Here is a 25060-nt window from a genome sequence, read left to right as displayed (position 1 = left end):
ATTGCTTAATTCCAAATATCTCTACCACTTCCCAGTTCCAGAGAGGCTGGTAAAAATTAGGAGATACTCAGTAAACGCTATAAAAATATTAATATCGCATTGTTACACAAAATATATGTACGAAATATTTTCCGAGAGAGGTATAAAATTTATTACTAATGTACATAATGTTATCTATTCTGCGATAGACATTTCTTTCGTCTTAAACAGCAATTCATTGACGTTTCACTAATGTATAAAATTGTTTTTTTTTTTTAGTGACACCTATTCAGTTCATATGAGCCTTCGTTACACGACGATTTACGTAGCAATCTTATTATACAGTAATAATGGCACGAATCGTGAAAAAAATCCTAAATGCTGCGCAGATAACTAAATATGTAAGCACGAATCGTGCTAGATTCATAGTTCGATTTCACGTATGGTATTAAGAAAATTTGTACGAGCTTTCAGATTTTTCTTCTAGAGCACAAATATCGTAAGAAACATACTCGTCAATTTATCTAAAAATATACAACGACTTAAGTGTTCGTTGTTCCACAGTTTAAAAGTATCTAAAAATGTTAATAAGTCCCGAGCGATCTAATCGTTGCGATTGTAATACTCACAAAGTCTTACAAAACGCTTTAGACTAATTTTCGCCGGAAGGTCCTAATCAGAGCGTCGCGCGAACTGCATCTTATATCGCCTCTACATCTTTTTTTTTATTCATGTTGATAAGCGGTACCACCGCCCATAGCGCGGTGCCCAAGATCAGAATAATACCGAAGGCCAAGAAAATCGGCTTGTACGACAGCACGTTTTCGAAGATGATGCCGCAGACGGGAGGCCCGACAAGCTGCAGCACGCCGTTAACGAACAGAGAGATCCCATAAGATGAGCTGAGCTTCTCCGTACCCAGCATGTCCGCGAGGATGACTGTCGTGATACCGATGTACATGCCGGATGAAAGGCCGAAGAGACCACAGAAAAACGACAGCATAGTGTAGCTGGTGGCCATGGGTAGCAAAGCCAGGGCGATTCCGCTGGTGCCAAGCCCGCCGACGAAGTAATAGTACTTGGGCATGAAGTCAATGTCGGATAAGGACGCGCCGCCGATTCTACCAACCAAGTCCAACGCCGAGACTATGGACAAGAGCAGAGCCGACGAGTTTTTGTCGAACCCTTCGGCAATCGCGTAGGACGGCAGTAAAATCATAAAATTCGTGTTGCTGATTGCCGACGTGGAGTTGGAGATGAGGATCACCAAGTAAACGGGATCTCTCAGCACGCTCAGGTCGAAGAAAGGCTTGTCAAACTTCTTTTGCACCTTTCCTGACGTTTTCTTTGACTTCGAACGCGCGTTGTTCCGCTTTTTCTCTTCTGGCTCTTCGGATTTATTATTTTCTCTGTCACCCGCGACTTTTACCTGGTCAATTTGCACCCTACTGTCTTCGATAACGGCACCGTTATCTGGCCGTGATAAATTTTGAATGTCGCCATTGGTACCGTCGCCGTTTTCTTCAAGACATGAAGAAATTGCCGCGGGAAGCTCGTTCGCATTAGGAGTGCTCTCCCGCGGTATTTCCTCCCGTATCAGCGAGTCGTCGTCTTTAACAGCCCTGTATCGCAGCCCGACGACACGATCGTTCGTCTTGTAGTCTAATTTTTTCTCGGGAATTTTTCTCTTCTCGGATGACTTCTCCGAGACGGATTCATACACCACGTTGCGCGGAAGATCCGAAAATTTGTGAATTGGCTCCTCGTCGAATTTCGGGTCGTCTTCCGTTTTTTCGACCGATTCCATTTTTACCCCGACATTTTGCTCGTCAAGAGTCAAAGCTTCGTTATCGATACCCTCGTCCAAGGGTACGATCTTCATGTGCTCCTCGACGGGATGATACAGAAGGCCGCAGATCAGCGTGTTTAACGTGATCGCTCCCATAATGAGCACTGCCCCTCTGAAATTTAATATAACAAAATCTGATTTACATATCCTGATGTTCTTTTAAATAACAATTAGCTGCGTTGAGCAAAAGTGTTACGTTTAGAACAGTCGCAAGTTCCCAGATTTAATTAAACTTAAAAGTGCACATTTACCTGTATCCAAAACAGTCTAAAAGATATTGCAGCAGCGGCGGTAGCACTATGGTTCCAATCGCGCTGCCGGAAATGCACAGGCCGTTCGCCATCCCTCGCAGCTTCTCAAAGTACTGTGTGACGATGTAAACCGTCGGTGGAAATGACAAACCAGCGCCGATGCCAACCATAAGACCATAACTGCATTAAAAAAAAAAAAATATATATATATACATATATATTTGTATAAAAATTTTTTTCATGTCAGGCGACTGCTAAGTTATATTCTCAGTACACGCAGACGGTTTTCTACGATATTTATTATACATATTCCGCGTACAGAACGGACTCTAGATCGGTTCGCAGAAGTTGTGTAATGCACGTAAATCAGGGAGACCTTTCGTCTTAAGTGATTCAACAACCGGCCTTATTACACAACATTTGGGCAGTGTTCCGTCACGGCGGCTATTAAAATCAGAGCTGTTAACAGCTACGTTTGCCTATTCACTTGCAACGCCTCTCGAACGTTAAACGATGAGGGGACCGTACCTGACGTAGAGATAAGTCACCGAGTTAGCGAAGTAGCTCAGCATCATCCCGCTGGCGGCGAAAGTGCCGCCGACGAGAGTCACGGCTCTGTAGGAGTACCTGGTCGACAGGATACTAGATAAAGGACCTGTCGAATGTCACATTATTTTACATTTATATATATTTTATACATTTATATGTACAATTATAATATTATTCGGCTAAAGCGATAGCCCACCAGCCACTCACCTAATGAGCTGTACAGGAAGTAGCATAGCGCCGGCATCCAGGAGGCCGCCGTTGAGGACGCCTTGAAAACGTGCAGGAACTCGACGAAGAGTACGCCGAAGGACTTGACGGTACCGGGGATAAGGAAGTTGACGATGAGGGCGGAGAACAGGACCACCCAGCCCCAACCGCCATCAGGTGGGATCTTCTTCGTCTTCCGCGTCTTCCGCCTGACCGACGTGCTTTTCTCGGCCTCGTGCGATTCTCCGCTGAAAAGAGGTAAGCTTATGTCACGCATGAATTATAATAGGCACCTTCTGCCTTCCGTGGAGGTAAGAGAAAGATTGTTATCATGGTTAAAGGACACGGCCTGGAGCGTCGTCCTTGGCGCCAATGCGCTCTTTCATAACGGCGCCGTTAAAAAAAAAAAATCGACTTGATGAAATCACCGGCGGGATAACGCGGATTATCCTATTGTTTCGCGTCCCGAGTAACTCTCGCGTCCTCGGAGATCCACCACGCGCATCGGCAGCTTCTTTCTCGCCCGTAAGATTAATTGCAGAAATTCGAAACTCGCCGCGCAAACAGCCGCGTTTCCTTCTCAAGCCAGCGTCAGATCAAGACTTAGATAAAATTAAAATTTGATTAGCCAAAGCGAAGCGTGTAAACAAGATAACTGGATCCTTTCTCTTCCGATTAATTGAATTTAATTCGATTCTAATCTTTAGCTTGATACGAACTTTACAATTGTCCGCGCGCTTTCCCAGGCGGATTTTCTTTTCACGCTCGGCCGCGCGCGAACAGCTTTGCGCGCTCACCTGCTCGCACGGAATGAATATGCGCGGTTTTTCTTTGAAATACACGTTCATTTAAGTCGTCACGTGTATACGTGTCCCGGTTACCGTTCGCGCACGCGAACGCCCGAGGAAAAATTGCCGCCTGTGTGTGCCTGGCGCGCGACAAGTTTGATCTCTCGTTTCGTTCACTTGTGAGAAATGCGGTATAAAAATAAAATAAGGCCCTAATCGCGCTGGACAAGAGCGTGTAATATTAATCCGCACACGTCGGAAGCGGCCACGCATTTGCGCGCGGGAAAATTATGCAGGATGAAAGTCGTTAAACAAGACTCTCGTGACTCCGCTCGTCATATCCTTCCACCTTACCAGAAAGTACGCGTCGGGTGTTAAAAGGTCCCGGCGCTAAACTGACGGTTAAAGAACGATTAAAGAAAGAGTAAAGTCTGTTTTTATTTCTTTTTTTTTTTTTTATTAAAGTAAATTTTATTTCTCGTGCCTGAGCGATTCGAGATAGAGCGTATTAGACTTTACAATCGTTTGCTCGTTCAACATGATGTAAAACAGCCGGAACCAGCTTCGATTAAAGTGATTAGACGATTAAAGATGTTAGTCAGAATGAAGAAGCGAAAGAGCCAAGCTGTTGTCGCCGTTTCCTTTATATTGTAAATTAATAAGCAGATCTAACTGGCATCCTTCCGCGAAGCGTTAGTTACGGCGCTCAACGCGTCAACGCGAAGGCGAACGTATGATAAACGATAAAAATAAAATGCCCCGAGGTACGTGCGCATCTCGTCTGCGATTCGCGTCTTTGTGGTATTAATTAGCATCTCGGCGTGCTCGTTACGTTCCACCGACGTCGCGCGCGAGCACTCTGCGTGCACCGCGGCTATCGCGTGGCGCGGTCATTATTTTCAAATTGCGGCCATTACGTGGCTTTTAGGTTTGCACTTTTCATCACGTTTGCCTCGCCAATTATCTGAGAGTTAGCCGCGGAACACAGTTAGACAGTTTAATGAACGACCAGCGAGTAACACGAAACGCGCGCTCAGCGTGGAACGTTCTCCAAGCGTTCTCCAAGCGTTTTCCAATCGTTCTCCAATCGTTTTTCGAAACGCTACTAATTAAAAAGTGTGAATTAGGACGCAGGCGAGTTCAAGCGAGATCGGACGTGCAAATTGACCGGCTATTTTCGATTCCCCGGCTTTCAAGGTAGATGCTGATTGACTCTCGACGACAGGCGCGAGCAACGCCAGCAACGGTGAGAAAAGTCCCGTAATCGGCCGCTCGGTTACACGGTTCAACGTGTCGCGAGCAGGCACCATCGCTCGCCAACGTGTACCAGGTACTATGAATGATTTCCATTTACTACGGATGTGTAAAACGCTCGGACGGTTCGAAACCGCGTTCTCCAGTCGCTGAGAGAGACGATCGGCCTCGCAAACACGTGCCCATCTCTATCTAATTAAGAAGAAATATAAAGATAAGTATATGATTACCCGATTGCTAAACTGACCCGAAAAATTAAACCTGTTCCTAAAATAATGCCGCTCACGTGTTTCGATCTGTGAAAGGTTTCATAATACGCGCAATCTCCGAATTAAAAATAAAATTATCTCCAAATCTCCGGAAGTTGAAGAGAGAAGAATGTTTAAACAAAAAAAAAAAAAAGCAGACGTTCATTACAACGCTAATAGTTCTATCAAAGTCATGCGATGTTCCTACGCGGTGATTCACGTTTTACGTAATTCCATTTGGATCAAATTACTCCTGAATGACCTACTCTTTTTTTTCTTAAACTCTTGCCATTGTTTATTAAATCTCTGTTGAATCGTTGACTTCCTTCTCATCGGGCTTAAGCTTTAAAACAATATTTCTTTCCTCGTTTCGTGAGCGAGCTGCAAACCGCAGGGAAAAACCGTCTAATAAAACGATGCAAGAGAGATCGGAGATCTTCAAAGAAGCGCGTTTTCTATTTGCGCGAGATAAACACTTTGGAAGCACACTTCAATTATATTTTTAAATAAGCAAAAATTGTATGAGGAAAAATATAAGCAGTTAGCCTTTTTATTAATCTTTTTATTGGTCTTTTTTCATTCAATCTGCAGATTGATTTGCAGCGATCGCGTATGAATAATTGCGTAAAATTTTGACAGAACTATATCGAACACTTAGCCGAACATATGCTGCCAAGTGAATAAATAACCGGTTCTATTAATACGCTCTTAAGGCCGAAAGTTTGAATGTGAACGTATCATTAGGCGCTAAAGGTTAATGTCGCTATAGGAGCCAAAACCTAGCGGCCGAAGGACTTTGTGATCTTCCACTCGATTAATACATCAGCGCTGCACTCATTAAGTCTGAGATACTTTGTAATTTTAGACGTCTAATTTTTTTCTTTTTTTTTTTTTTTTCTCGACCGCTACATCTGAGAAAATTACTCGTATAATCTTAATGCCGTTCTTTCGTAACAAATATCAATCAGATATCAATGGAAAGCTAGCGTTTCTGCTCAAACTTGAAGCTGCAATCGATGCAACAATTCAAGTCGTTCAAAACTGTGTCAAACGCAATTACGTTCTAACTCCGCGTTACTAAATACCCGACGGGTAGTTGCATCATTAAAGTTTAACCGCTTGGAAAATAATATAAAAGGTGTTCTTTATCGCGAAAGAAGATGTCGTGGCTAAGTTAATCGCGCGCTGTCTATTTTGTAATAAACGCGGCGGCTATTAGCCGGCCGAAGCGGCGGGGGAAACTCTTGAGATTAATATCGCATAATTCAGCATCCATTCAGGAAAAAAAAAAAAGCCGGCGATCGCGCGGCGCCGATCTCTATCGCGCTAAATAAGCTTGAATTTTATTTAACGTGACACCTCGCGGGGATCGGTTTCGCGGGTTCTGTGCGCAAACGAGTCGAGTCCCGCGTGCACACTTATAATTATTAATTTAAGGCGCTCAGCCGCGGCGACGTGCGCGAGATAGCGTGGGCAGCTAGTATCTCGGCGCTAATAAACGGCAGGCTCGTTAACGTTCAAGCACCTTGAAGCATTACGATGAATTAATATCCGTAAACAGAATCCGAAAGGAGAAACATGTTCTAGTATGCGTGAAGGTAACGGGTGGATGTTGACGAGCACAGACGCGAAGAGACTCAAGTCATTAGAAGTTGGCCGGTGGTCATCCCTTTTCGAAAGATTAATTGCGTGTTTTTCTTCCGCGTCGAGCACGCCTCATCGTTGACAAACAGGATTTTCACATCGCTTGCGGTTTTCTAGTTTTTTTCTTTTATTTTTTTTTTCTTTCATCTTTTTTTTTTTAGAAAAATGAAATGTCAGACAGCGCAGGTGAGTCACGTACGTCTTCTGCACATGTGTATCACATGGTTGGACGATTCAAACGGCGACGTATTGTTTTTGGCAGAGATATTGTTTTTAAAAGACGCGCGATTTATTCTTCGCTTGTAACAGTGTCTGGAGATCGCTCGGCCGGCTCTTAAAGAAAACGTCTGAGCCGAATTGGTACTCAGCGTCCACGAGATATAACAAGTACATTTACGAACAGCATATGTTTTCGTCTAATTCTAAATCAAGCATATATAAGATCGCATGACGTGAAACACGCAATACACGATGTTACGTATTTAAGAATACGGCTCTAGGATGTACACACCGTGCGTCTTCAGAATATATCGATTATAGTTGCTAACAAAAAAAAAAAAAAAAAAAAAAAAAAGACAAAAGAGATCGACTAAACGACAATTAAATAGATGAAAACCTTTGTTAATAAGTAAAATATTTTCCTATTACCACCACCGGCCTTCTTCAACCATTTTAACATTAAAGACGAACAACTTAATTTAATATCTAAGAGTTATTTAATCGGTTTCCTGCATACCGCTCTATGTACAAGAGCAATGAAAATCAGAAAGCCTATGTTTTAGCTCGCGTGAACTGTGGACAATACCCTGAGCATAAATGAGAGGGTAATTCACCTGAACGAAAGAATCATCTACGATTCACTCAAGGTTACCATTCGAATAACGTTGACCAACTAACGTGAGCTCTTTTTACGTTACTTGACTCGAACTTTTGCTTTTGCAAATCAGACCTGAGCTGTTAAAAAAATTTTCATCGCTTTGCAAGCAAGTGATATACTCGTGCCTGTCTCTTTAAACGTTTGCAAGCTCCTCGAGTGATATCAAGTTCAACGCAAAGCTGGGAGAATACGAAAGTAACTTCGCGACCTAAATCATAGTCTTTGATTCATCAATCGTTATTTATCCGGCCGATTCATGCAAAGGTAATTAAAATAATCGCTCACTGACCTGGTAGGCATTTCCTCTAGCTTTGACATTTTTTCTTCTCGCTGGTAGCAGCGGTGGATGGAAGAGGATGGTAGTAGCAGTCACCCTCAGATAATTATTCTCTTTCTCGCTCTTCTCACTCACTCACGCACACACTCTTTCTCTCTCTCTTGCTGTGATAGGAGGGCAACGGGAAGCAGGATGCTCATCGGACGTCTGCTATCATCCTGCGTCTTGGACTAGACTGCATACGGGCGCCGGAGAACCCGTTCTACTCCGTCTTCCTTTTTCCTCAGCTCTCCTCGAACCGGCGCAGGAACTCCCGAAGGTTGCCCTCAGCTTTTATCGCGCCGAAACGGTCACCGTGTTTCGCCATTATGAGGCCGGTGTCCACCACCGATGTGCATGAAGGATCTCCTTCTGCGAGCTGGCTGGCTGACTGGCTGACCGGCTGACTGGGCCGACTAGTCGGCAATACTGACTTTTAACTGTGCTACCACACGGAGGTGCTCCCGGTGCACCGCGGCAAGACTACAAGGTGGAGACAGGTTGAGCGGCGTGATCCAGCGCACGATCACCGAGAGGGTGGGAGATCTCTTCATATACAACCACCACTTGCTCGGCTCCCACTATTGCTTCGTAACGTAACGCGGCTCCCAAAGATGACTTCGGCACCGTCAACAGTATCTCGTGTCCGAGAATATCCGATAGAATGTGAACCTTCAAGGATTCTCAAGGTCGCCGCGAATGGTCCGATCCACCGAGGTACTCGCTTTTCCAAGACTCATCTTCTACGACCCCAACTTGTCGCTGCAAGAAAGAAAGACGCATAAATTACGTAAGCGTAAAGTTAATTTTTTATTATTATATAAATTAATTAATATAATAGTTTGATATTATATATTAGATTTAATATTTCATGTTCTATTAAGATTGTTGTGCGATGTATGTTAAATAAAGATTTTTAGCTCTTTATCCTCCCCCCGAAGGCGAACCTTGTTCCTCCTTTTCGACAACGACCTCTTTCCTTTGCACGCTTCTTGGCGCATCTTCTTCTGGTCCCTCCTTACTCGGCGAGTCTGGCTCTCGGGATCGTCATTCCACAGATTCGCATCATTAGTTTTTTTATTTCCCAACAGCTATTTTTATCCCACGGCACTTCACCTCCTCTCGTCCTCCTCTTCATCATTAACATCCTCCTCCTCGTCTTCTTCGTCCTTCTTCACCCGTCCTCGGGGTCTACCTGCGTGCACGTATTATCATTACACGGAACTCGAGTCCAAGGAACCCAGAGCGGGTCTCCGTTCTCCGATCGAAAAGTTCAAGGAACTTAATTCGGCATCAGTGGTCTCAAACGTGAGCGAGCTGCACAAATCAAAGGTGGTCCAGCTAAAAAATTTATGAAACATTATTTTAATTGCATTATTATTCTTTCAATTAAAAAAAAACACACACACACACAAATTTTAATGCTTCTTATGCAAATTCTATTAAGTGAACCGTTAATTACAACTATTTTTCAAGTTACTTCCTTTGGTTCGGCCTTCGCTTTTAATTCGCGTCAAGAAACGAACAAAGGAGTATCACGGCTCTACGAAAAGGTAAAACAAAGGGGAATAATTGTACCTTTTGCCGAGAAAAAGGATCAAGAAACGAAACGCCGTGCGTTTGATTTCCCCTCCGAGGTCTTCTACGATCGGATCAAAGCTGCGACGTCGCGGAGGGGTATCCTCGTGCTTCGCTTGCTTTGCTCTTTCAGTTTTTTTTTTCCTCTCTCTCTCTTTCAAGTAACATACCTTTCACTACCTTAGCCTTCCACAATTATTAGCATAATGTTTTCCACCGCGCTTGCTTTTCACGAGTACGGATCTCCGCGGCGTCGCGCCGCTCGGGCCTAGGCAAAGACACCAACTCGAGAACTGGTTTTACCACGCGGAATACTCGAGCCGGCGGACAAAGGAGGCGGCATCGATTGCTGGCGATTACGGTAAAAGTTCGCACCGTTTTTCTCTTATCTCCTATTTTTTTTCCCCCTTTCCTTTTTTTTCGAGAAAGCGACGAGATTTGTCGAACGCCGCCTGAACGAAAAACATCGCATTTACATTTTGCCCGCTTCCCGTGCCCGGAGAAAGACATGGCCTACAAAATGTGCGCGGTTTTCTAAACGTGAACGTCGAAACGACGGTTCGCCAAAGTGGTCATCTCGATCTGCCCGGCACTAATGGGCACCACAGAAAAATGTACCGTTATGGCGACCTTGCCACTAATGGAGGCTTGTTGTTGAATAAGGGAATTATCGTAACCGCCGCGGATCTTGAAATAAAAAAGGTAGAAAAAAAAAAGAAAAGAGCTGTTTACGCGTGGAGCGATAATAATTTATAATAGAGTGGCAATTTTCTATATCCTATAATCTCTTGCGATCCGATTAAAGTCCAAGGGAATTAGGCGTGTACCAAGCGGGACACGCGATATGTCTTTCCAAGAAAAAGTGAAAAACCCAAGCCGCTTGATTATACATAAGTATTAATAGGTATATATGAAACAGTCTACCTGCAATTTTGACATAATTATTATTATTAGGATCATTGAAATATGATAAAGTGAATATATATGCATCGCTGAACAGAGCGACGCGATGAAAAATGGTAGTGAAATTTACTTGCATCGGCATCCGACGTGATTGGAAACGATCGGCGTCAATATTAGCCCGGTCTGGTTCAAGAATAGCCGCAGTGGGAATCCCGTCTGACCACCTTGCCCCCCACGATCAGTCAACGTCTAAATTAGGGTGAATGTGCCGTTGTGCAGACGCAAAATTATTATTCGGTTATCGACTAGCCGTATCTTAACACGGCCTTCGTTAATTACTGCAGCACTTCCTTACGCAATATAATAATCGACGTGTAATTGTCCATCCAAATACAGGAAACGAGATTACTCGAACATGGAGAAAAATAATGCAATCTGCAATAATATACAATAAACATATGGAATAAATAATTTAATTATTATTATAATATAATAAAATATAGTAATACTTTTTTTTTTTATTTCTTGGTTTAATGTGCATTCATCAGCTCACTGATATATGCCACAATCTCCTCTTCTTCTTATTCGGTACCTTTTCTTGCTAAACTATTCTCTTTGTGTTGTAGTAGTACTTTTTTCTTTTTTTTTTAATTAGTGTGCATCCATCAGAAGATATATGGCAGTAGTAATACTTTAAAAAAGTTAGGTTAAATCGAATTACCCTTGATGCACGATGCAGATTAATTGATTCTCTCATTTGGCTTCATTTGTGCTATGAGAGTGTCAGCCTAATTTTATTAATTATTTTGTACGCAAACTGTGCACTGATATGTATGTACGCTGGAAAGCAGATATGGCGTTTGCTGCGCCGACGACAGCTAGCGAACGTAACTTTAGAGTCGTGAGCGTCGAGTTTCACATGTGTCGCATGTGTGTACCGCGCCGGCCGGATTGCGGATGACCGATTTCCCCCCCGTTTTCTCATCCCTTTGCCTCTGCCTCCTAGGGTTACGTACGCTAGCCCCTGTCGCCGCAAAAAATGCCATATCTGATCTTCGGTGTACTATATTTCTTCATGGCGGTTGACTCCATCAGCAGCTCAAATTCTCGTTGGCGACGGTAGCGTCCCGTTTTGGGATTTCTAAGGAACTGAAATCAAATTTAAATCTTCCGCGCAAGTTTTGTTTAACGCCGCGACTCCACCATCGAGAATTCGAACTACTAATGAGAGTTGATCGTCACCAACAAATTAAGTGAATCAAAGTATAAGTGAGGAATCAATGTAAATCAGTGCAATTGACGCGAAACGTATATTAATATTTTGTATAATTTAAATTACTCGGCCATCCATATGGAAACATGATTAAAGGCATTAAAAAAAAGGTATGTAAAATAATTGGCTTATGTAAAAAATGTTTTTTGTTATATATTTATTATCAATTAGATATTGTTCTATGGCGATAGACAGTCTAAGTCTTTCAGAAATAGAACAATATTAGACAGTTCTCGCTCTACTGCTACCTCTGTTCTGCTGGTTTTTCTTTCAATGTCTCGTTATCTAACGTGTAACGTAATAAGGCGTTTTCGATGTTTGGCTTTCTTCGCACGCAGTAAGGAAAAATGTTCTCTCGAATCAGCTATGACTAGCTTGACGATCTCAAAGGCACCTGCTTCTCTTTTGCTAATTCTCCATTGTACATACAAGATACAGAAATATAATAATAATAATGATATAAAGTTCCGGAAAAATTACAAGCCTCGCGCCAACGCAATTCCCGATATTTCCATAAAATTATTTTCGTTTATATTTGCGAGTAATGTAAGAGAGGTATATATAATTACGAAACAAACTTCGTACGCGTATTTACATATATACATGTACACACACACATGTATATACATATATATGCACATATATGCATGTATATGTACACACATATACATATTTTTTTTTTTTAGACAATGTATGAACTTTTTAATCTTTCCTTTTTTGTTTCTGTAAAGACTTTGAAGGAGTTGCAGGTTCCCGCCAGATCACAAGATATTCGCGCACGTGCGCGTGTGTATGTATGTGTGTGTGTGAAGGAGATACATTGGCTGTCTTTGTCCATTCCCGTTTACAACTTCTCAAATTAAAGAACCATTATTACAATATAACAATTACACTCATGCCATATCGCGAAATGTACAAGCATGAACGGTTTCAAAATAACGTTCTCTCGTGCAAAATACGCATTATTTAGTTTTGTACATATTCGTTTAAATAAATACACAAATAATTATCACATGAAGTTGTCGAGTTCTCGGCTTTACGCTTTTCGTTTTCAATATAATCAGAAATCGCAACCTATCGCTCGCTTACACGATGCAAGACGATATTACTTGTATTTCGTAAAAGTGTTTCATTACCTTTAAAATCAGGTAAATTTTAAAGCTGCCAGAAAACAATGTTCCATTTTTTTCACAATAGTTTTCTACACAAGTCGCTCTCATAATATATAACATTATGGGCGTTAGAAGCATCTGATGCGTTACTACGGGATAATTCTTGAGATAACTCGCTTCTTTAGCTAAATATACATTAAATAAGCCGAACATTTCTCTACTCATGTATTACTTTGATCTCAATCCACTGATATAGTTATTATTCACTATAAAGACTGCAATTTTCAGTAAAAAAAAAAATTATTGTTTTTTTTTTAAAACTTTACTGCGAAAAGAATAGTAAAGTAATTTCCCTATCAATTTATAAACGTTGGCCTTTTCGGCGCAAAATCTTTTTTACACTAAATAATATCAATCGGACATCGTGTTGTAGCAACGCATCCTTATCGTACCATCATTAATATAATTTTCATCTAGATATTCATCTTACGCTGCGCCGATTCTATCACGTTCGGTAATTAATGTGATGTCACGTTACTGCAACAATCTAAGTCGCGGCGTTTACTGCAATTTCGTATCGCGTTATCATGACGCCATACAGTGATACCGGCGCATATCTTTTTTTCTCTTTCGATGGGTGTTCGCCATCATGCGATTTGGTTGTATTTAACGATACCGTATCGCGAATAAACAGTCTTCTAATGCGCCAAATTTCTCTCGAAACTCGGCTCACGGCAGCGCTTAACTCTTTGAGTGTACGTTTGTCTTTTGTGCCTTCTTCTTTCGCGCTGCCAACATGTCGTAGAAGGGATTGTGCGATATACTCTGCCTGCAAACAAATGACAATATTTAAAAAATTATTTCGTCACAATTTTATTTTGTAAAAAATGCAAAGTAGGAATTTCTTTGTCGTTTCAACTAACCGCACGCATTTTATCCATTCATCCTTCTCTTCATCGGTGGCGGCGGACATTCGGTATACCGTGTGCTTGCCTAATTAAGAAACAATCGTAAATAATCAACGATGTCGAAATATATTCGCTTTCATATATTAATTAAATAAGTTTTGCAATTTTATTTTAATTATTTTAGTAATATATTTTTATATAATCGTATTTTTCTGTAAATTTTATATATTGAGCTTTTCTTTATTAATTAATTAATTAAGTTAAATTTGTAGCAGCTGTACCTTCGACGACTTTTCCTTCGCTGTCAGTCTTGCAAGCTTTTATAAACTCAGAACCAGCGGCGTACAGTTCGAAGCAATGCGGCTTGTGCCGATCTTGAATCTCTCGGACTTGAATATTTTCTAGCGGAATAATGCCACGCGGTTCCTTATCCGTGGTATACTCAAAATAGTATAAACAATTGTCGTTCAATATGAACCACCGCCTTTTCCAGCTTTTATAGCGTCCGCCTGCAACAATAAAATACGAAATATATATAGAATTAAAACCTACAATTTTTACAGAGATGCTATTTACCTGCTGTCTCCATCAGGGCAGCAGAGGGAAAAAGTGACATAATATAAGAATAAAGTTCTTTTAATGATAAATGTAATAAGAATTAGAAAATGGTGTGTGAAAAGATGTATTTTTTTTTATCTTTTGGAAAATGAAACTAAATGAATATATTTAAGTTCTAAATGATATAAGGCCTTTGTGAGCCTGCGAAGAGAAAGCTTGCGAAAACTCGGGATGCGGTCAGTTTAGAAAACTCATACGCAACCACGAATTGTCATTACCTTGCTTCCATAGCCAGCCTTCTTTATCCGGATTAAAGAAAGTGTGCATTAAGTCGTTGCCGTCGTCCTCCGGTATTTTGAATGGCTCGGTCTTTATACTTTCGTACAAGCTCTAAAGAATTAAAGTACAGATATTAGATCAAGCACAGTTTGTACTTTCTCTTTGAGACGAAATTGAAGACTAATCTCTCGAAAGTAAACCTACCACGAGTAGTTCTCGCGGGAGATCCCCGCCGTTGTTGATCCCTCGATTCATTGAAATAAACTGATCCACGCTAGGCTTGTCTTTAACGCTCGGGTTGTGCAGCGAAGTGTTCAGCATGATGATGGCAAAACTCAACACGTAGCAGGTGTCCGTGTTGGTAAAGATGTTTGTGTTTAATTGGCAGTATCTTTGGGCGAAGCACTCCATCATACGGTCGATCTTCTGCGCCTCGCCGGGCAGTCGAAACGACCAAAGAAACTGGCGTAGAGCCTGGACCAGTATAAGATCGGTAAAGTCATGCAACTCGACGAAGGCACGCAGCACACGCTCGTTAAAATCGTGGCGCTCGCCGAGATAGTCGCCGATCGCGGTCTTGTTCAGACCCTCGCCTTTGTAGAGAAACTGAGCGACGTCCTCCGGCGTCGGCTTCAGCAGGCTGTGCTCTATCAGGTACTCAATGCCCTTCTTGGGATCCATGTTGAATTTCTTGCGGCCGATCGACATCTGCTTGGCCTTGTTGGACGGTTTGGTCTCATCGGCCGTGAGCCCGCCGCCTTCCATCGCCTCCATTTCTGCCACGACCTCACCGAGTTCATCTTTCAATTGCTGAAAATAAATCATTAATTAATTGTCGAAGCGACTCAATGTAGATTACTTTGCAGCCTAGAATTCTTTGTGTCTTTCAGCAATATTTATATTATACATAAAGAAAATTTTGTGAGAATTAATATGGGATCATAGTAGTTGTAGATGATCAAGAAATTGCAAGATTAAATATATGACTAGCCATTGTCCGCCACAGAAGTTAAATTTGTAATTCTTATAAAATATCGAAACAACTCGGTTATTCAATTATCAAAGCGCTGAGAGTGTGTTTTATCGACATTGTATACGCATAATGATTCAAAGCGACAAATGACGCGATTTTAGACCTATTGGACTGTGCGCGGCGGCTTCCTCCGCCGCGCAACAGCGGTTTCCTGCTTCGCTCGAATACCGCTCGACACCATCCGCCTATTTCCCACTACATGCCGCAGTTCAACGTACAATTCCTCAAATACCGGTTTGCGAAAGCAGGCTCGTATCTCTTTCAGGATTCCGCGACGATGTCAGTAAACGCAGAGTCAAAGCTATACACGTAACACCATTGTCAGTTCACGAGAGCGACCTCAATCTGACAAACACAAATTACCAATATCTCCTTCTTTTAGCTGACATCAATTAAAATCGCATCTTTTCGACCTAGAGATTGTATAGATTCGTTACGCAAACAACGCGAATCGTAACATTACAAACAACCGTCACGTTCTAGAAAACGACGTTATCATGAAATATTTATGGTCGCAGGCGCATTCTTCGGTTATTGCTGTCATTAAAATCGCAAAGCTGGTCTCCGAGCTGGCAGAAAACAGCTCGAAGTCGATATTTAGTCAGGCAACCCGTTCGCATGCTGGACTCTTCTTTCCAGAAACATTGATAGCAGGAAGGGCCAGCCGGAAGCGGTCGAGTGTTGTTAGCCGAGCGGTTAATGGGCCGCGTGATAGCGACGATAACTTGCACGGTCCTGAGCGGCATTGTCTGCAAGGTAGTACCCGTTTCTTTTGTACTTATCGGCGCGCATCCGGTCCCACGTCGCTGGCGGCAGGAAGGTCGCTGGCGACGCGTGAAAAACCGGTAGGCACACGCATTGTATGCCCAGGAATCGCGACTTGGGTACGACTCGCTGAGAGGAATTCCTTTTGGTACGCCGCATGTCTTTCGTACAATTTCAGTGCCTTCCGCAATTACGAGCTACCATTTGAGACTCGTTTGAATATTTACAACGACCCTGGAGACAATAAAGGGAACAGCGCGTCCGCGTATACGCGATCAATGACGTCGAGACTCAAGATAGCGTTTAGCATTGCTAATTATCGCTTCGTCATCGCAGCGAGGCGAGATACGAGCTAACAATTACGCTAGTTTTTGCTGGAACTCGCGATCGAGTCATCTCCGATTCGCTCCTTTCAAGTCATTCAACGAAACCAAATCGCAGTAAATTGTAGATGCTAACGCATTTTGTTTTCGCTTTTTTCAACATTTACAAAGCGAGCATTAATAATTTTGCATGAAACTTTCACTTCCAGCTCGCCTAATTTTTTGTCTTATCTTATTTATGAAAATAAAGCTTGTCCTTCTCGAGTTGCAGACAATTCGTCTATATTTCTACGTCCCTTTTGTCCGTTTTGTGCGGAATGATTGCCTTATTCCGTTCTATTTCTGTCGCACGCGTCTTGTACAATCGATCGCAAGTTCAGCATTACTACTCAATAAACTTCCTTCCTGCGAAAACGGGACCAAGCTTGTAAGTAAAGGGCATTCATTCGAGCGGCTCGTAGAAGGATGTGACTTGAAAGTATGCGGAGATCACTATATGCGACAAGCGACGCTCATTGTATCCTTATTATTACACGGAATACGTATATTTCCTCTATTTCGCTGTCACAAATGTTTTCATTAATCTTGAAACGCTTGAGAAGTATCTTTGTTGCACCGAGAGAAAAATGTAGAACAAATATAATACAGTTCACAAAATAAAGTTGTTTGTAAATCCAATCATATTTTTTAAATATTTATAATAAAATTCTTAAATAAAAATTTATTTTTTATTATAAAATTATGATTGAATCCAAAAGATAACATTTTTCTCTCGATGGACTTCAACGAGTGCAAACTTTGCTATAAATTTTTCCATTCGCACGCAAAAGCGTGTAGCACGTCGCAACATTTAATTTACAAACAGATATTGTCACATCTGATTTCCATTGCAAATTCTTCCCTTCCAAAAGCTGTACCGCATGTTTCAAGTCGCGTTGAGCTTCATTAACGCTCTATACGGGAGATTCCAGACGTGACAAGTTCTTACATGTTTACAGTATCGTTTTGATTTTAACGCGGCGATGAAACGGAAAGATTATCGGCGAAATGGAGAGCGAAAGTTTCCGCTCCCGTTCGATTAGACACCACTCGATCCGGCTGGTACCAAGCCAGACGTATGTGCTAGTTTTGCAACCGGCCTGCGTCATAAAAGCCGCGCGCAAACGAGCTGCATGCCTGCGCGGTGATTTAGCGCTGCATTAGGTCGGTTGTTGTCTCGAAAACTAATTGTGTTTTACGGACAAGTGTTCTATACATATAATGACTATCGAGACTTGTCTCTCGCGTTATAACGCATTTTCTCCTGCTTCAATCGCAATTAATAGACTCAAAACACCTTTGTGCAAATGCATATTTGAAATGCCATAACTTGTAGTTCAAATTCAATTTAAATTGATAAAAAATTACACCGATTATTTTTAAAATGTGTAAGATAAACCATTATATGTATATATGTGAACTTGTTTCAATAATTTTCAATTGTCTTTGTACTTAATACGAACACGTAATTTCTTTATAACAAACGCTTTGCTTGTGTTGTAAAATGATCCAGCATTTTGTGAAATCGCATGGTCAAAGCTCAGAGGCCAAACGATAATTCGTTTTTATTCTAACCGATAGCTTCAACGAAAACATGATATTTGCAACATTATTTTGCTCCTTTTGTTATTTTTGCATTATGCGACTAATAAACAAAATCGATGAAAAATCTGAATTAAAAAATTCGTCGCGCTTCTTCCTTTCTCTACTTTAAGGAAGATGTGAGAGCGAATTATAAAAGGAGAATGATTAGATCATACCATGCGAATTCTCTGGGTCGAAGAAAACCGAGCGTTTGGCTAAAATCCAGGAGTTACGAGTCGCACGCGTACAATCTCGTCGACGGAAATTTTCTCGTTACTTAAGCGAACGGCAGCTTAAACCTTTAAGGTTTCATGACGCAAAAATCCGCTTTTCTCGATTATTACAAAAACGAACGAAACGCGAATGTACGATTACACAATGAGAAAAGAGTGTAGTTGTAGTTGGGCTTAAACATAGTTTCATATTTTTATCATCAAGTTCGAAAACGTTACTATCGGACACAAACATAATTTTATAACATTTCTAACGATAAACGTGACTGACTTAATTATAAGTATAATCGAGTAAATCGTATTTAATGTTAGAAATATTATTATATTAATATATTATAAAATTGTCGTTGGATCCAAAAGTAATAACATTTTCCTTTACTTTTGCAACTTGCGTAATCGACCTGGTCGACTATTGACCTGCCTTTTCTCCCTTAATGGCACGCTCGCGAGATTATATGGGTCGAATCAGCCAGACCTGCTCCGTTCATCGCGCAAGGATTTATATTTACCTCACTTAGCGAGTAAATGCGTATACTATGGGTGAAAGACGTGTCAAAGTAGGCTATTTAAAACCAGCGTGACATCGCTCCCGCTACTTATCGGTCTACTTTCGCTCTACATCGCTAAGTTGGTGCCACCGTCATCGAATTCGACCGGGTCGCTCTATCGTCGACCCGGCTAATCTCTCTCATCATCGGATAAATAGAGAGATACCACGCAGGAAGAAAGAAGGGACCGGAGGGACGCGAGTCCTCGCTTTTCATGATGCGACTAGCCGCAGTAATTGTTCACGCAGTGCCCCCCCGCGAGACAGATCATCAAGGGGCACACAATTTCATATCATCCGATCGCGTTTGTATCCGTGTCGCGACAAGCGAGCGTAAGCGGAGCGTCTAATGGACGTCCGTCTCGGTCCCTTCTATAAATAAGTCTCTCTGACTGGGTTTACAATCTTTGATTCGCCGCGGCGCGACAGTATTTCGCAAAGAATATCACGTTTATGCTAGAGAAACGCGCAAATGGTGGTCTTTAATTCGCTCTTTTCGCATTCGCTTCGTTTCCCGGGATTTCAGCGGCCGATGTTCGTCTCACGTTCAGTTCTTGACCCTGAAACGAGGCGGTTCTCCAGTCTGCCTCGACCTTTCATCAAATCGCACCGTCACTTTCGTTTCGTTTAACAGAAATAGATTTTAAGGCGAAGAACTTACACGGTGAAAAATAAAAATTGATTTTCTTAAACTTGTAATTTTGCATAATGCGATAGTCCAGACAAATAAGAATGTTATACGTAATATTTAATGTACGTCTTATAGAATCATTGCGTTCAAAACGAGCTTTATTAATTATTTTATTTTTAGCAAAACAACCGTGATTTTCATGATTAATTGTTATTAAATGTTGCCACAACATTGCTAAGATTTTTCAAACGCCATTAAGTTCTGAACACGTGGAAATTTGTTTATCTAAGATAGTAATCTACGTGACGCTCTTTTTCTTACAAATTTTTCATTTGAAAAGATCTCTTAGTCATGTACCGACGTTTACAGTTCTTCTCTCGCTTCTTTGAAAGTTCGTGAACGCTAGGCAAAATACTTGAATTTTGGAACATGTTCCGAATAACGGGCGACGAACAACGGCGCAGTTAAGCCCCAAGCGATAGGTCTAGAAATAAATCCGACTGGCTCGGGTCGACCTTGAAGGTTTGCGGGAATTTCGCGTGCCGGCTCGCGTTTCCTCTCGATGACGGTGGCAAAACGCAATTCCTACCTACAATGACAAGTATTGAAAACACAGGCGCGAGTTTACAGATCTACAGACACAGTACAGTGTTACTACAATGACGTGGATGCCAACTGACCGTGGTGGACAGCACGCTGAGGTCCCAAGTGCTTTTGGCCTGCTTCTGGCAGCTCTTGTTCCTTTTGCCGGGTCTTCGCAGGCTGGAGAACCAGCCGGCCGCGATCGCGACGGCGCTCACATCCCGGCGGCCACTATCCGGTTGAATGCGAGAGTTACCCGGACCACCAGAACTGCGCACCTCATCGAGAGCGTCCACCGACCTACCGATGAAGGTCATTCTCGCGTCCACCCGGTTTGCCGGCTCGCCAATCGCACCCTGCAACTCCGACTAGCACTAGTCACTTTCCGCACCGCCAGCCGGGGTACGACACTCCTCAAGAGACCGGCGTTCACCATAGTTCTTTTCGGTCGCGGTCAGGCAACATCGTTCCTAAAAGCAGATTATAGGACGAAGATCGCAGAGCACGTAGCACTAACGTGATGGCCAGTGGCGGTGACGGGGGAAGAGTTCAAATACCACTTTCGCTACCTTAACCCGGTCCAGGTCTTTTCTCTTCTTTCTTGGCACTCAGGTCCACTTCTCAAGGCGCCGTAAAAAGAAGAAGCTCCTAGCATTTAATTAAGAGACTGGTCCAGGTTAGTCCAAGCCTCCAAGTGGCACTGGCGGTCTCAATACTTGTAATTCCTGGAGCTGGTAAGTTGTCGAGCTGATGAGCGCACTGTCACGCAACACGCGAGAGTCCAGCTACCCACTTGCCTGCGGCCGCCCCGGTTCCGCCTGGCTTCTGGCTCGCGAGGCTCATCTGGCTGACTGGCTGGAAAGGCTGATGGCTGGCCGACCTGGGCCGTTCTGGCGGGCTGCGCTAGCGCCTCGTCGCGGCCGCGATCAAGACTCTCGCACAAATATTAGCAAGCACAGTGTGTGTCATACGTGTGTGCGTACTCATACACGGCGCGCTCTTCCAACAAGTGGAACTTGGAAACCCCACCTGGCACCCACTTGGCGGGCTATCGGGAAACTACATCTGCGAGAATGTGATAACGCTGACAAATTCTGATTTCGGTGACTCATAAGCCTATCTGATTTTCTTCTCTGTCTTGTAAACGATGTGCTAGAACACTGAGTTACTGTAACCCAGCATACAATTTTTAGGTAAGATTTTCAGCTAATAAATTTGTCTATCATATTTGTTTTTAAATAGATAAAGATAGATTCATGTTATCTAGATAGGCAAACATATCAGAAAGTTGTAACAACTGTCCCTCAATAATTTGAATTATGTAAAACTTCCTTTTATTTTCTTTTTTTTTAATATCTGCTTCTTTAAATATTTGTTTTTTTTTATGTTTAATATATTGATAAAAAAAATACTTTGATATTAATTCAAATCTTGAGATAGAAACCGAAAGAAATAAAGTGGATGCTATACTAACAGACTCGTACTTGCTTTCGGCGAAGAGTGCGACGTCATTCATGTGTAAAAAAAAAAATAACTCTACACGAGTTCCTACAACGCGAGAGAGGAAGATCGTAAATACCTAATTCGTGATAAGTCGTTAAGGCCGATGAATCAGCGACGATAAATTAATTGCACGCACACACATGCCGTTCACAATAGTGACGAGCATGAGTATTGGCTCACGTGGAAGCGTAGCAACACGTTAGGCGGGAGAAAATATGTCATTGATAAAAAGCATTAGACCCATATCAGACTAAAGATTGGACTTAAGATTGAAGCTGGAATTCAACCAGCCAGAAATAAGAGGGCCAATATCTGGCGCAGCGAAATCGTAATTTATCAATATTTTAATCTAATTTAAATTTTAATGTACTATTACTACAATTGCTATAATATCTGTGATTCTAATTAACGTTTTAAATTAAAAACGTCAATCTGATTCACAATTTTTACAACAATTCCAGCTCTTTTACTGAACCCGGCCATTACTTCAGTCTGATAGAAATTTTTCGAACATGCTGAAGGCTGAAGGCCTTCAGAAAATCTTATTACTATTTTCTTACACGCCCAACGGTCTTACAAAATTTTTCGCGCACACGCAATGTCAGGCTTAATCACCTGTTGATGTCCGCTTCGCAAGCTAATGAATGCCAGACAACTCAATTAACAAGACCACCACGTATCGAGTCTACGCCAGCTGCTTCGGAGCTTGTACATATGGGCCGGTTCATTAGCGTCGAGATTATCGGCAATTAAAAGTTATCCTAGACCTGCCTCGCCTGATAAGTATTCAATCCACGTGCGAAGTACAGTACAACACGCTGATCGCGACTACATTTCGACGGGCACGCACGCTCGTTATGACTCTGTTTTTCTCTCCCACGGATTCCGTAAATAAGATGAGCGAGTGCGTTATTCGAATTCTGAATAGAATAGAATGGAGCCTGGGAGAAGGCTTCATGCGAATCGCGGTAAAATCGTGCATTGTAACTTTATTTCTTCCAAGCTCACGAGATCCCATGTTGAACCATTAACTAGATACAAGTCCACAAACAGATGAGTAAGCGGGACTATCGAGCGTTGCGGAAACGGCTTTATCATAAGAACATCCTGGAATTTTTCCGCCTCAATAGATACGAATTAGTAGAGTCAGAATGTTAATCATCGTTGTGGCACGATGAAGCATACAAAGAGATCTTTTTGACACTTTTATAAATTAATTTAATACGATTTCTCTTTACCTGAGAAATATCAGTTAAAAGCACCATATATTTTCCAAAAATTATAATTTAATATGATAACATAATGTTTCTTTAAATGCATATTACGTTTATTTAGTACGTTATCAGTACTTAATAAAAAATCAAATAAAATTAAATAATTACGAAAAAAGCTCTTTAATTATTATATGAATAAAACGATTTAATGTGTCATATAATATTCTCTAAAGACGCATTACGTTTACTTCCAAGAAATTTAATCAAATTAAATGATTAAGAGAGAAAAAGTTTCTCGATCATTACGTTACATAAAGCGACTTGATATCTTGTATAACATTGATTGAGTTTAGCAGGAAAAACTGTTTTGCAGCTGTTATAAAAACTGCAGTTTGCAGTAGTTGTTGTAAATAAATAAATCTAAACAAATAAAGAAAAAATATAAAAAAAAATTGATCTCTTTGCATGCTTCCGAACTTAAGCTTTCGAATGAGTTACATTCTGCAGAATTTCAGACTGTAGGCTTTCGATCTTATCTTTTTCCACATCATAGATTACATTCTTCTTTTTTTTTTTACAGACGGTGATAACCATTACAAATATAAAAATGTATCAAATTTGAAGAAAATAATAAGCAAAGCTCTGATTAAAATATAAAATACTTACTTGAATCTCGAGCAGCAGTTCCGTTTTTTGCCGTCTTATGTCTATCAGCATTTTTTGTTGCTCAGGAGTCAATTCTGCAACCATAAAAAAATTATTAAGTTAAAGGTATTTGCTCAAAATTATAGATATTCTCTCTTTAATTTAATTAATAAAATTGTTATAGAATCCCAAGAAGAACAAGATGTCAATATAATATGGAGCCACAAAAAAATTGCTTAATTAAAATAAGCTAATTATAACCAGAAAATCATGCATACTTGTAATAATTTGGCCAACATTTTTAATTAATATTAAACTTCCTGTTCTCCTTGAGATTGTTTTATAGAGGGGAACGATTAAAAATCAAGTCGCAGGTCATAACGGTCCCACTTCCACATTGAGACTCACACAACGATTGTTTCTTCCTTCTAAAAATACCGTCGATTATTTCAGAACGTGTTTCTCAGTCGTCAATCAACTACAAACTTCCATCTTAAATTAATAATATATTAATACATAAATAAAATCACCAATAACTAAATCCGTGCAGTACACGTCGTTTCAAAAGACAAATCATCCGACAATCCTTCCGAGAAGCGAGGCTTCTTGAAAGTAGCTCACCGAAACTGGACGCATATCAGGCCATTAAAATTAGATCCCGGAATCGATCGAGCGATAAGGCCATAAGAAAGAGAGAGTGGCCGCGCATTTTTTTTTCCCACGACAAGCTATCTCAGCCACAGGATTTCTCAGTGAAACCCCTCTTGCTCCTCAACGAGAGTACCGTCTTGTTTACTACGCGATGCGTGCGTGGAACGTGCGTATTCACACCAACGAAAGCTAGAAGCAAGAGACGCAACGAGCGCGTGCGCTCAGCGTCGTGGAGACGAGTTTTGCGGAGTACGCTATTGGCTGTGGCTCTTCAGCTCCAGCCGTCTCCAGCGTATTTCGGAGTCCTGCTTACTCCGTGCGTACCCTGAAATTCGAAGCTCGTGTTTAAGAGGAGCCCTTACCCGACGCGGCGAACTGGTCGACCTGGTGGCCACCGGCGTTTACTCCCACGGTCCCAAGCCCGCTCAAATCCTGCCACATCTCCGAAAACCAACACTTCTCGGCTGCCAGGCGCGCACACGGAATCACCCACCTTCACTCGAGCGGCTCCATTTTCACTGCCGCCCAGGCGCTTACGGTGACTGACGCCAGCGACGCCCAAGTCGCACCACCTGCTGGCAGCGGAAGAAGTAGCAAACCGCACTCGACCTCGTTTTCATGCGCTGTTGGTAAAGAACCGCAGTCCGTAATTTGCGGATAATATTTTAGATATTATTAATATATTATTGTAAAAAATATATTAAATATTATTGAAATATAATTTCAAATACGGTTGA

General features: G+C 41.7%; 2 protein-coding genes across 5 annotated transcripts; both read right to left on the bottom strand.

Moving 5' to 3' along the window:
- Positions 1–92: 92 nt before the first annotated feature.
- Positions 93–9813, bottom strand: LOC139106867 (monocarboxylate transporter 12). Its single transcript, XM_070663903.1, has 5 exons — positions 7936–9813; positions 2836–3083; positions 2608–2734; positions 2080–2259; positions 93–1940 (listed from the first exon to the last, which is right to left on the bottom strand). Exons 1-5 carry the CDS (start codon positions 7962–7964, stop codon positions 680–682), a joined length of 1845 nt encoding a protein of 614 aa, XP_070520004.1. The 5' UTR covers positions 7965–9813; the 3' UTR covers positions 93–679.
- Positions 9814–11856: 2043 nt separating this feature from the next.
- On the bottom strand, positions 11857–24856 carry Step (cytohesin steppke). 4 transcript variants are annotated; one of them, XM_070663921.1, is made up of 7 exons: positions 24686–24856; positions 23694–23767; positions 14778–15383; positions 14573–14684; positions 14018–14245; positions 13752–13821; positions 11857–13657 (listed from the first exon to the last, which is right to left on the bottom strand). In XM_070663921.1, exons 1-7 carry the CDS (start codon positions 24762–24764, stop codon positions 13570–13572), a joined length of 1257 nt encoding a protein of 418 aa, XP_070520022.1. In that variant the 5' UTR covers positions 24765–24856; the 3' UTR covers positions 11857–13569. The 4 variants fall into 4 exon arrangements, with proteins under 4 accessions (XP_070520022.1, XP_070520023.1, XP_070520020.1 ...); XM_070663922.1 differs by lacking the exon at positions 24686–24856 and adding an exon at positions 24203–24634; XM_070663919.1 differs by lacking the exons at positions 23694–23767; positions 24686–24856 and adding exons at positions 20409–20780; positions 20868–23061.
- Between the last annotated feature and the right edge of the window lie 204 nt (positions 24857–25060).

Source organism: Cardiocondyla obscurior, linkage group LG12 (assembly GCF_019399895.1).
Source record: "Cardiocondyla obscurior isolate alpha-2009 linkage group LG12, Cobs3.1, whole genome shotgun sequence".
Taxonomy (NCBI): domain Eukaryota; kingdom Metazoa; phylum Arthropoda; class Insecta; order Hymenoptera; family Formicidae; genus Cardiocondyla; species Cardiocondyla obscurior.
Note: the sequence above shows the minus strand (reverse complement) of the source record. Positions and strands in the feature narration are given on the sequence as shown.

Excerpts from the sequence above, each read along its gene's own strand:
- LOC139106867 (XM_070663903.1), bottom strand. The coding sequence starts at position 7,964 with ATGTCAAAGCTAGAGGAAATGCCTACCAG. Across the intron at positions 2,260-2,607 it reads GTGACTTATCTCTACGTCAG|TTATGGTCTTATGGTTGGCA; the intron begins GTACGGTCCCCT and ends TTTTTAATGCAG. Across the intron at positions 1,941-2,079 it reads TTAGACTGTTTTGGATACAG|AGGGGCAGTGCTCATTATGG; the intron begins GTAAATGTGCAC and ends ATTAAATTTCAG.
- Step (XM_070663919.1), bottom strand. The coding sequence starts at position 20,627 with ATGACCTTCATCGGTAGGTCGGTGGACGCTCTCGATGAGGTGCGCAGT. Across the intron at positions 15,384-20,408 it reads TCAGCGTGCTGTCCACCACG|CAATTGAAAGATGAACTCGG; the intron begins GTCAGTTGGCAT and ends ATTTATTTTCAG. Across the intron at positions 13,822-14,017 it reads CGAAGGAAAAGTCGTCGAAG|GCAAGCACACGGTATACCGA; the intron begins GTACAGCTGCTA and ends TTTCTTAATTAG.